General features: G+C 39.9%; 1 protein-coding gene across 4 annotated transcripts in view; it reads right to left on the reverse strand.

Annotated features, from left to right (window-relative positions):
- The window catches only part of Znf91 (zinc finger protein 91), an 84,679-nt gene that overhangs the window by 18,379 nt on the left and 53,399 nt on the right, over positions 1-12,901 (reverse strand). The window contains exon 1 of one of the 4 annotated variants that reach the window (XM_036181190.1): positions 5,651-5,770. The exons of the other annotated variants lie outside the window; for them this stretch is intronic. Coding sequence (XP_036037083.1) covers positions 5,651-5,653 — 3 coding nt within the window. The 5' untranslated portion in view covers positions 5,654-5,770. Of the gene's footprint in view, positions 1-5,650; positions 5,771-12,901 lie in introns of those variants that run through there. 4 annotated transcript variants of the gene reach the window in all.

Genomic DNA, 12,901 nt, shown 5'->3' on the forward strand with positions numbered 1-12,901 from the left:
GCTTCAGAATGGCTATTGTGACCATGCTTGACAACCTGAGTTTGATCCACAGGACCTCATTGGTTGAAGAAGAGGACCAACTTCTTTGAGTTGTCCTCTTACTTCCACACACCCATGCATGCACTCACACACAAAAACCAATAAATAATGTAACTTTTAAAATGTTAAAATGTTTAACTCTAGGTTAGTGGTTCTCAACGTGCGGGTGCTGCAAATCAGATATTTATGTTATGATTCTTAACAGTAGCAAAATTATAGTTATGAAGTACCAACTAAATAATTTTATGTTTGTGGGTCACCGCAATATGAAGAACTGTATTAAAAGGTCATTAGGAAGTTGAGAACCACTTTTGGTGGTTTGAAAGAAAATGGCCCCCAAAGGGAGTGGTGCTATTAGGAGGTGTGGCCTTTTGGAGTAGCTGTGGTCTTGCTGGAGTGTATCACTGTAGGGGCGGGATTTGAGGTCTCTTCTCAAGCTTCACTCAGTGTCGACAGTCACTCAACTTCCTGCTGCCTTCCTGCACGCTGCCATGCTCCCCATCATGATAATGGACTGAACCTCTCAAGTTGTAAGCCACTACCTCAATTAAATGTTTTCTTTGTAAGAGTTGCCATGGTCACAGTGTCTCTTTCCAGAAATAAAAAACCTTAACTAAGACACCATTGCTCTAGATAGTGTTACAAATAGGACATGCTATGGAAATATCTCCCAATTTCTACCATGGACCTTTACATTAATCTTCCAGGTGGTATTTGCAACTGCTTTTCCAAGTGAACATAAAGTATCTCTCACAAGCACAAAGCAATCAGATTGTTCATCACCTCATCCCCTGGTAGTAGCTAAGTATTTCCCTCTGGAAAAGAGATTGAAGTTAAGCTCCACTTAGACCAGTGGCTCTCAACCTTCCTAACACTGGGACCCTTTAATATAGTTCTTCATGTTGTGGTGACCCCAAACCATGAAATTACTTCATTTTTACATCATTCTACTAACATTTGGAGGTATACAAACTGATTAGTGCTGAAGCCTCTCTGAGAAGAAAAAAGCCTTATCTTTCTCTGCTCTCTGGAAGAAGAAAGTGTCTCTTTTTTTTTTTTTCTTCTCAGGCTTTGGTGGCTGACTGATGACCACATGGTGGGAGGGAAAAAGTACTACCTTCTCTGGGCACATGATTCTTCCTTCTTTCCCTCTCCACTATAGTTCTCTCAGAGGACCTGGAAGACTAGATTAGACTTGGAATAAGGGAGAACAAACAGAAAGGCTTGGTGTGGTTAAATCTAACTGTTATACAACGTAAAGCAGTTGCTTTTCTAAAGGGTAAAAATATCACACACTGAGGTTTGAAACAGGATTAAATATTTTATTTTAACAAGTTAGTTTCACAGGTTTAAGGAGCTACAGAGGTAGACCTCATCCAAATCCCCCAGAATGTTAATTCCTGACTCCCCTTCCCTAGCTCTTGGTTAGTAGAGCCCATTCTTAGGGAAGACGTCACATGTACTCTATGGTCTGTTGACCTCTATGCTATCTTGGTCAGAGACCACACTAGATTCTAGGCCTTTTAGCTAAAGGACCCACCCTCATGGTCACATGTATTTTGTAAAGGAGTTTCTAAGTAGTCACACCTTAAGCTTTACTGTATATATGGAATTGGAATGACTGTTGCATAGAAACCTAGAATTGGAATGATTGGTGCCTGGAAACTATTTCCCAAATGTACAAATTAAATATACTGACAATGAACCTCCTGGCATTAGACTCATTGAAGTCCAAACCAAGTTGACAAAGTAAATCTCAACCAAGTTTTCATTCTCACCTCTTCTCAGATCACTGCCTGCATTGACACTGGAGGATTCCCTTCAGTCCACCACCATATACATAAAGTTATTATGCTTTTACAACTTGTATGTCCACAGTATGATCTATAAAGAAAGTGAGCTTCTCACCAATGGAGAAAACGACATTAAAAGCAAAGAAAAAAATTCTTGGTCCTCCTAGAAGCTATATGGCTTCCCCTATAAATTGCTGTCCTCTACTGCCAGGCTGCTGAACCAGCTGCCCTAAGACAAACGGAGCCTATGGATATTCTGGTGAGATAACACAACCCATGCTGCCTGAGACTTCATGGTAAAGAAAAAATGGATAATTCAAACCCACTAGTTGATGGAGGAAATAAGAGGGAAAGATCACTGTCCCAGAAACAATTGGTAAGACTCTGGTAACTGACCTTCACCAGGCTACTCCTCTGGGGTCCACACAACTTTGTGAATTGTTCAAACCAAGGTATGTTATACCTAGACTTGATAGCCTATGATAGGATATCTCAGTCAGATGCCAGGTTTGTGCTCAAGTAAATCCAAAACTGAGAGCCTTTATCCAGGAAAGAGTCTGAATAAGACTAAAACCTAGGCAAACTCTGGGAAAACTGACTTCATGAAGGATAAAAGGGGCGGGGTGAATAAAAGTATATCCTAGTTTTAATAGATACCTTTTTGGGCTGTGAAGAAACTTTCCCAACTTGGACTGAAACTCCTCAAACAGTAGCTTAAAAGCTACTCCAGAAACTGGTCTCCTGATTTAGCCTCCCTCTAACACTGAGGTCCAGTAAAGTCCTGGCTTTTATAGCCAAAACCTCTCAGTTAATAGTAAAAGCTTTAGGGATAGACTGGAAACTTCATTATACATCTAGACCTCAGAGTTCTGAACAGGACATTAAAAGAAACTCTCATTAGAGTCCAGCAAAGCATGGATAAACCTTCTTCCTTTGCTTAGCTTTGGACCCTCTGCACCCCATATAGGGAGGGATTCACACCCTATGAGATTATGTTTAGAAGACCATTCCCACTGCTTCCCAGGCTCAGAGACCAGTAAGGAATGTAACAGACCCTCAGACCTTAGAAGGCCCCAAGCCCTTAGCACAATTGACTCCATGATGGAAGTACCATTTAGGCCATAAAGCTCAGCACACAGATAGCACAACCTGCAAAAATGAAAACAAAGATCTTTCCCAGAGACTTTCTGGGAAATTCTCTACACACACTAACCTTGTTTTGGGCTTCTGTAGTTCCACTTCTGGCTAACTGTTCTTGTTCACTGAAGTAGGTCAACCGAGAATATGGTTTTTATGTTTAAAGCTCGCTCTGAGAAAGGCTCAATAGTACATTGGGATTCTGAATATCCAATGTAATCACTGGCTAGCTAATAAAGACTTTCTATTTGCTTAAACCTATGTCCAAGAAGTCTTCTCTGGTGGATACCCCAAAACATCATAAGGTTGGAGAGGCTAATGGGTTAAGAGCCTTTGATGCTCTTGCAAATGATCTGGATTCAGTTCTCAACAACCACATGGAGGCCAGAAACTAACTCTAGTTCCAGGGGATCTAATGCCTACGTGGTACATACATGCATTCTGGCATACACTCATAAGCATATAATCTTAAAAAGACAAAATCTATGCTGCAAAACAGGGACAAGGTGTATAATGACATAGTGAGCAGAAATATATAAAATTCTTTGACCACAAAAAATCCCTAGACCAAACAAAAATGCAAGGAACAAAAAAATTATAGCAGCCATTATCTTAGCACTTGGAAGGCAGAGATAAGCATATCAGGAAGTTCCTGGACAGCCAGAGACACAGAGTGAGATCCTTCCTCAAAATTAAAAAAAAAAAAAAGCAAAGTTGTAAAATTACTAGATTAATGATCTATTATTCCCCTGCATACTGCAGTGAACATTTGGGCATTAATTTAAAAGTATCATTTATACAGCCCCAATGATAACAAGTGTTAGAAATATATATAACCTTAAAGACCTTTAATAAAAATCTATAAACACAAACTTTAAATTCTTAATTAAAACACTTAATTAATAGAAACATTCCAATTGTGGGTAGAAATCCTTAAAATTAAAAAAAATTTAAAAAAGGAAATCCTTAAAATTACCTCACTTCTCACTTTGAGCTATAACTTCAACACAGGGCTCAAGAGATGACTTAGCATGTTAAAGGTGTTTAGTGCCAAATCTGAACACCTGAGTTTGACACCTTGGACCCATATAGTACAAAGAAAGAACTGATTCTCTCAAGTTGTCTTCTGATGTTATATACGCTCAGTAGTGTGCCCATCTATCTACAAACATATATGCACAAATAAATGACTTTTAAAAGATTTATAGATTCAACACAATCTGAAAAAAGTCCTACTTACATTAATAACAAAATTGATTCTATGGGTAATATGGAGGGGCAAAAGCAGTAGTTCTCAACCTTCCTAATGCTGAGACCCTTTAATATAGTTCCTCATGTTGTGGTGACCCTCAACCATAAAATTATTCCATTACTACTTCATAACTGTAGTTCTCCTACTGTTATGAATCCTAATGTAAATATCTGATATGCAGGATATCTGATACGAGACCTCTGTGAAAGGATCATTCAACCACCCTAAAGTGCTCATGACCCACAAGTTGAGAACCACTGGGTTAAAGAGATGGCTAAGCAATTAAGAGATCTTGTTCTGGCAAAGGATCACTACTGGGTTCATAGCACTCATGGTGGCTCACAACCATCTAACTCCAGCTCAAGGGGATTTAATGCTATCTCTGGCCACTGAGGGCACTAGACATATGTAAAATGCAGACAGAAATGCAGACAAAACATTAAAACACATAAAATAAATAAATCTTAAAAATAAAGTTATGTGGAGAAGGGAAAACAATCAAAAGGGTCAAAACATGGGACTGGTATGTAGCACAGTTGGCAGAGTTTTCCTAGCACCTGGAAGCCTTGGGTTCCTTTCAAAGCACCACATAAAACCAGGCATGGTTGACACATACCTTTAATCTTTAGCTCTTAAGGTGAGTGAAAGGAGAAAGATCAGAAGCTCAAGGTTACCCCAGTTACAAAGTGAGTTTGAGGCTAGCTAGACTTGAGTTATGACTGTCTATCACAAAAGAAAAAGATCAACACACTGGAACAGTACACTCACTTACTACCATCATCTAATTTTAAAACTACCATAAAAACAATCTACTTCTGCCGGGTATGGTCGACGCACACCTTTAATCACAGGCAGAGGCCAGCCTGGTCTACAAATGAAGCTCCAGGAGAGCCAGGACTCCATAGAGATCCCATCTCAAAAACAAAAATAAACGTTCTATTTCACAATAAACAGATGAAGAGAAAATTCGGAAATAAATGTGCAAAAATACAAACTGTTTTTGACAAAGGAACAAAGGAAATTGAATTTCCTTTATTAACAAACAGTGGACCACCTTAACATCTGTATGTAAAAATATTAATGACAGACTTTATAACCTCCACAATAATAACTCTAAGTACATCCTAAACCTAAATATGAAATGTGAACTGCAGAATATCTTATGGATAACTCAGAGAAGCTAGACCCTGTAACACATAGATACCCCCTGAGATCCCGCACCTTGCCACCCACAGGGTGGCAAGACGGGTGGAACCTCCCGTCACGGTGCTCAGCACTCTATGCTGACGCAGTCCGAGGGGCGGAGCTGACCACAGCCAGGGAGCCCTCCTACAGAGCTTCTCCCACAGCAGTGAGGAGGATCCGCTACTAAGCCTCCCGGTGCTCAACGCCGCTCCTTCCTATCTGGAGACAATGGCCCCTCGCTCACCATGAGCAGCTTCCGAGTTCGCCCGTGCTCTCCTCCTAGCTACTGGTAGCGGCGCTCAGAGCGCAGGCCACGAAGCACCTTCCTAAGCCCAAAGCGGAACCGCTGCACCACAGCGGAAAAACCCGACTCTCGCTGCCTAGTAGCACCACTTATTGGATCCCTTATTGGACAGCCTGCCTGGCTGCTCTGATTGGCTAATGAGATCTGATTGACAGGAGTAGTTCCACTGTGGAGGGAGTGGAGCCATAGAGACACAGGCAGCCACAACCCCAAAATTACAGACACGCAGTTCTGGGCAGGTTTGCGTTTATGAACTTACTCCTGTCCTCTAGAGCTGTCCCTTCTGTTTTATATTCCATAGGTCGTTCATGTGCACTGTCCACTACACAAAATGGCCAATTCAAGGAACTCCATGACTCACAGTGGGAATTTTTACTTGTAAAAAATAAATAAATAAAAATTTTAACTACGTGTATTTAATTAAAATAAAAACGTGGGAGAAGCACTTGTGTGCTACAGTGTGTGAAACAGAAGGCAATTGGCTAGAGTTGGCTATACCTTTCTACCATATGGTTCCTGGGGATTGAACTCAGTTCATAGGGCTTAGCCGCCAGCACTTTTACTAGCTGAGCCATTTAGCTTTCTCAAAAGTTGATTTTTTCCAAAAAAAGAAAAAAAATTAAGTGTAAATATTATTGACTTAAAAAAGAGCGGGGGTGGCAGAATCTGCAAAATTTAGAAGTGAAAGTCTAGCTGAGTCCTGTAATCCCAGTACTTGGGAGGGTGAAGCAAGAAAATAAAAAAGTCAAGGTGTACCAAGGCTACAGGCTGGATTCAAAGCCAATTTTGGCAATTTAGTGAGACCCTGTCTTAGAATGGAAACACAGAGAAAGGCTCTACAATGCAATGCTTCTGTAGCATGGTTGAGACCACAGGTTGAATCTCCAGTACGCACCTCAAAACTGAAGGCAAACTAGTTACAGAAATAAGTGGATTAAGGACTGGAGGACAGGCTGGTAAGAGTGTGCACTGCTCTTCCAGAGTACTCTAGTTCTCTTCCCAAGCGCACAGACCCGTCAGCTCAAAACTGATGCCCAAAAGCAGGACTTGCCCAAGAAATAAAATGAAATCAAACAGACACACAGCCAGCAGTACTGTATAAATTACTGAGAGTTAAGAATTTGGTTTCTTGGAGCTGCAGAGATAGCTCAGCAATTAAAAGAACACTTACTGCCCTTAAAGAAGCAACATCATTCATATGGCCACGGGCACTGCATACATATGGTATACATATACACATGTAGGTACTCACAAATACTAAAAATAAAAAATAAAAATTAAAAACCTTTTTAAGGAATTAAAAACCTTTTTAAGGAATTAAAAATTTAATTTAAGGAATTAAAAAAGTTTAATTGGGCTCCTACCTGGGCTGTTGAGCAGAGAAACATATGAGTTAAAAGTTCAACAGATCAACAGATGCCGGTCGGTGGTGGTGCACACCTTTAATCCCAGCACTTGGGAGGCAGAGGCAGGTGGATCTCTGTGAGTTCAAGGCCAGCCTGGGCTACCAAGTGAGTTCCAGGAAAGGTGCAAAGCTACACAGGGAAACCCTGTCTTGGCAGGGGGGGGGGGAGTTCAACAGAAGGATAACTATGCAAAAAATCTCTTATAAGGTTAGTTCGCCTTTATATATTAAATAAATAAAAACAAAGAAACAAGCTGGTTAGGGAAGTAGCACAATGGGTAGAATGCTCACATGGCATGTGTGACGCCCTGTGTTTTATCCTCACACCACATAAAAGCAGGCTTCATAGCATATTCTGTAACTCATGCCTTAAGAGGTAGAGGCAGGTGGATCAAACTTTTATCCTCAGCTACGTGGCAACTTGAAGTCAGCCTAGAATACAGGACTCGTTCTCAAAAAATAAATCAGTATACTGAAATGAAGTTATTGACATTCTTTTCCTAACAAATTCCATAAAATGACCAGAATCTTTGAAACTACATAAGAAACTCTTAAAACAAGCTAAGGTTGTTTTAGTTTTTTGAGATAACAGTTCCCTATATAGCCCAGGCTGACATTAACCTCGTAACCCTCCTGTCTCTGCCTACTGAGTGCCGGGATTACAGGATTGCACATCACCTTTAGCCTCTTACGAAAAATTTAAAACTATACTGGAACTTCAACATCTTGAGTCCACATTTGCAAATTTAATGACTCAATGAAACTATAACTGCAGCCTATTAATTGATGCTTATAGAAATTTCAAGGTCATCTGTGGACATGTACAAACATTTTTTTAAAAGAATTGCCTGAAACTTGTGTGTCAGAGTTGGAGAAAAAAAAAATCACACTGCTGTTTCATTTCTGCTGCCAACAGAATAAAATTACGTCAGGTAAATGAAGCTGGGCTTGGTGGCAAGTGACCATAAACCCAAAACTTCAAAGACTGAGTCAGGAGGATTGTGGGTTCCAGATGGCCTGAACTATGGAGATCTTGTCTTTAAAACAAAATCTCAGCACTCTGGATGCAGAGGCAGGCCTGATCTACAAAGGTTCACAGAGGAACCCTGTCTTGAAAATCCAAAACCAAAACCAAAGCAAAACAACAACAAAAAGAAAACAAAAACCAAACAAACATCAAAAAATACATTAAAGTGAAAGAGGCTAGAGTTACAGAAATATTCTAAACTGAAAGTGTTCAAGCATCTCATAGTACCCAGTACTTCAATTATTGTATAAGCCTTTGATAAATGTCTACAGGAATTAAATTTTAAGTATCAGAAAATTAAGATTTTTAAAATAACTCTACAGGAGTCTGAAGTCATGACAATGTTTTGGAATCAGAGCAGTGATGGCTGCATGACATAGTATCAGCAGTGAACTGAACAGTTTAAAATTCTATGCATGAATTCTATCCCCAAAGGCAAAACACTGTAATTAATCTCTGTGATGTTACAATTTGTTTCACTGAAACTGTTTCCTTTTGAACACCAACTCAGCAGGTAAAAGCACTTTCTTTCCATAAAGCCTTTACTTGAGTTTGATTCCTAGGTTCCACATGTTTGAAGAAGAAAACCAATTCCTGCTAGCTGTCCTCTGGTCTTCACATACTTATATTCTTGTAAAACACACACACACACACACACACACACACACACACACACACACACACACCATACAAACATACAAAGTAAATAAATAAATATAAGAGTGACAATCCTATCCCTAAGAACTGTAATTACAATGTTGTGCAATGAAATAAATTAAATTCTGAATTCACAATTGAGAAAGGCCAGACTTGAAGGTATCTCCCTTTTTGTGTTTTTGTTTTTGCTGTTTTGTTCAGACAATAACTCTCTCTGTTGCCTAAAATGGCCTAAATTGGCTATACCCTAGACTTGTCTGGACCTCATGGAATCACCCTGCCCTACAAAGTGGAGATTGTAGGCCTTCCCCAAATGCCCAATTTCCAATTTCTTAAAAGCAACAAACTAGCTGAGCATGTCTTTGGCCCCAGAACTCAAAAGGCAGAGGCAGGTGAGTATCTCTGATTTGGAGGCTACCCTGATCTACACAGTGAGTTCCAGGCCAGCCAGGACTAGGGAAAAAAAAAAGTGTCAAAAAACAAAATAAAACAACAAAAAAGTAAAAGACAGATAGTCTGATGTAGGGCAACTTCATAGAGATTTTACTTTAACAATGTATTTCTGAAAACACTCGAAAGAGTTTATGAAAAATTTTCTATCAACTCCACCTTTGTCAAGTATGGTACATTAACAATGTGGCAGGAGAAGAGGTATGTACAGAGAGAGGTTTCAAGACTGACATGTAAAATGAGTTATTACAAATAGCCCAGGTTTAATTCCCAGTACCCACATGGAGGCTCACCACCTTCTCACCCACCAGGCATGCACACATGAGGTTCACAGGCATACTTTCAAGCAAAACACTCATAAAATAATAAAAATATCTAACAACAATTTTTTTAAAAGACTGACATATGAAAGCCAAGAGCTGATGATTCAGTTGTGTGCTTCCCTAGTATTCACAAAGCCTTAGGTTCAATATTCAGCACAGCATGAACACAGTGTGGTTGGGTATCCCTGTTATGCCAGCAATTAGGGGGTGAAGGTAAGAGGATCAGGAATTCAAGGCCAACTTCAGCTACATAATTCAGTGTGGTGGTTTGAATAAAAATGGCCCCCATAGGATCATATGTTTGAATGCTTAGTCATCAGGAAGTGGCACTACTTGACAAGGTTTAGGAGGTGTGGCTTTGATAGAGGAGTTACGAGGTTTCCAAAGCCCAAACCAGGTCCATTGTCTCTCTCTTCCTGCTGCTGGTGGATGCTAATGTAGAACTCTCAAACACTTCTCTAGCACCATATCTCCCTGTGTACTGTCATGCCACCAATAAAGATAAACTAAACCTCTAAGAACTGTAAGCAAGCCCCCAATTAAATACTTTCTTTGATAAAAGTTGCTGTGGAAATGTTGTGCTGAGGGATAGTGCTCTTGTACACTGTAAAGACTTGTCACTCAAATTGACTTAATATAATGCTGATTGGCCAGTAGCCAGGTATGAAGTATGGATAGGGCAACTAGACTAGGAGAATTCTGGGAAAAGGAAAAGCAGAGTCAGGAGTTGCTAGCCAGACACAGAGGAAGCAAGATGAGAATGTTGTATTGAGAAAAGGTACCAAGTCACATGGCTAAGCATAGATAAGAATTATGGGTTAATTTAAGTGTAAGAGCTAGTTAGTAATAAGAAGCCTGAGCTACCAGCTAAACATTTATAAATAATATTAAGCCTCTGAGTCAATTATTTGGGAAGCAGCTGCTGGGTATTTGGTAACAGACAGGCAGGAAAGAAACTTCCACCTGCATGTGGCACATAAACATTTGGCAAGAATTTCCACATAAAACATGAGAAAGCTTTAAAAAAGGATTTAACACAAAAATGGAGTCAAATGCAGCTTCTTGATAATTATCTTTTCTCTGGTAGGCTCTGTTTGCTGGCAGTAAACAGAGGCATGGCTCCTTCAAAAGATGACTTTCTGACTCAGCATTAGTGACAAAAAACTGCATAGTTCTTTTAAGAGGCTCTGCTATCAAACACTTAAATGGAGTTTATGAGCAGTGGGTGGCACACTAATCAGTGGCAGCATGGACCAAAAGACTTCTCAGAGTTGGAGCCCTAAATATGGCTTTCAGAGTGGTGATAAATGCACCTCCACCATGAGACTAGCTTCTCAAGGAACCAAGGATTGGGACAGTGGCAGCCACCAAAACTGCAGCTTTAATCCTATCTGTGCCTACTTAGCAGATTAAATGCTTGTATGGTCAGAAAAAGAGAGAGATGCAGTAAAGACAGATTTTTAAAAACACTAAACAATTTACAATGTATTTAAAAAATATACATAGGCTTGGGAGAGTAAAGAGAAGGTATAGATAGTCATAAAAAAGAAATATATAGTTTTAAAATAATAGTCCTTAAAGAATGAGTAAAGTAATATAAAAAAAAGCCACATAAAGATGGAAAATAAAGAGAGAGTCTGGATGATATATGTTATTGTGTTATCTTTGAATTGTTTGATAGCTAAGGAAGGAGCTTCTAAGGGATATTTGATTATAAGTTGCTGTATTAATCCAATTTTGTATTAATCCATTTTGAAAATGCCTTGATGTCAAAATTTAAGTCAAAAGATTCATTATTTTAGGAAAGAGGTTTTGCTTTTATTTCTAGAGGAAATGACAGGCTGTGGATTCATTCTGTGTTAAGAAAAAGATTTGATTGAAGAAGGCCCTTTGAAATAGCTCCAGTAGGAACAGATGGCCCAGATGATCTAACATTTGAGAGTGCTTCTGTTTCAGTTTCCTCTGAGTTCTGCATCCATAAAGGCTTCAAGGCTGCTGGCTGAGATAATCCAGCCTCACAGACTACTGTAATCAGGACTTGACCAGAAACTAGAAGCATTTAGCTGGTTAAGTATTTAGGCTTTCAAGCAACAGTTCAACTGAGACCCGTTCAGATGAGGACTCAGAGGCTTCCAGTCTGAGGAAACAGGATCAGCTAAGGAACTGGCATGGCGAGGCGGCTGTGGCTTGCTCTGCTTCTCTGATCTTCCAGCATTCACCCCAATACCTGGCCTGGGTTTGATTTTATTAATAAGAACTTTTAAGATTCCTGCTACAAGATCCAGAGGGCACAACAATAGTCAATGGCTGTGCCTCTAGGATGTAGGTGAGGAAGAGGCAGATGGGGAGACACCCTACCCAGCCAATCTCCATTAGATTCCTCCCCAAACCCCACCTCCACAGAGATCTAGCCACTATTTACAAATGTGCTGTGTTGGAAATGAGAGTGGAGATGGTTACTAGTGTTGTGTGTTTTAATGGTATTTGCCAGAGTAGTGGGACTCAACATTTCCCATGGGGTTCACTATCTGAGCAAAAGAGGACTCCTTGGGCCATAGGGAGGGTTGAACCATCTGGAGCACCAGATCTCACTCTGGACCACCAGATTTCACCCTCGTGCCATGCCCAGCTTCATACTCTATCCCTGCTTCCAAGGGAATACACTTGAACCTTGGGTGACTGAAATCCTGAAATTCTTACCTCCACCTCCTAATTACTGCAATATAGCTTGTGCCACCTTTGGCTTAGGTGGTTTCTTTTACAACTTCAGTGAGCCATTAGAAATCCTGGATAAGAAAAGTAGTTGACAGAAAGGAAAACTGGTTGTTGGTGTAAAACCTGCCTTTTATCATCTGTAAAATGAGGAAAAAACACTTCCCTTGTCCTTTTCTGTGGTTATTGTTATAAAGAGAAAAATAAGGTTTATAAAAGAAAATTAATAAACATTCTGTGTTTAAAAAAAACAGGACTAGAGAGAGAATGCAGCTGTTAAAGTCAAAGGCTCTGTGATGGCTATTGCTGTCAACTTGACTATATCTGCAATGAACTACAATATACAAATGAAGGGCACACATGTGATCTGGATCTTGAGGCAGGAAGATAATATGCCTTTGATCCATATCTTGAGTCAGGATAGTACACCTTTAATTTAAGTCACATCTTCTGCTGGAAGCCTATAAAAGGACAGTGGAAGAAGGAAGGGTTAGTTTGTTCTTTGTGTGCTTGCCCTAGCCTTGCCAGCACACTATCATTGCAGCATACTTCTTTAGGATTCCAGCATATACAAAAGACCAGCTGAGACACTTACCTTTGTGGAACTGAGCACCTAC

This window comes from Onychomys torridus, chromosome 1 (genome assembly GCF_903995425.1).
Source record: "Onychomys torridus chromosome 1, mOncTor1.1, whole genome shotgun sequence".
NCBI lineage: Eukaryota > Metazoa > Chordata > Mammalia > Rodentia > Cricetidae > Onychomys > Onychomys torridus.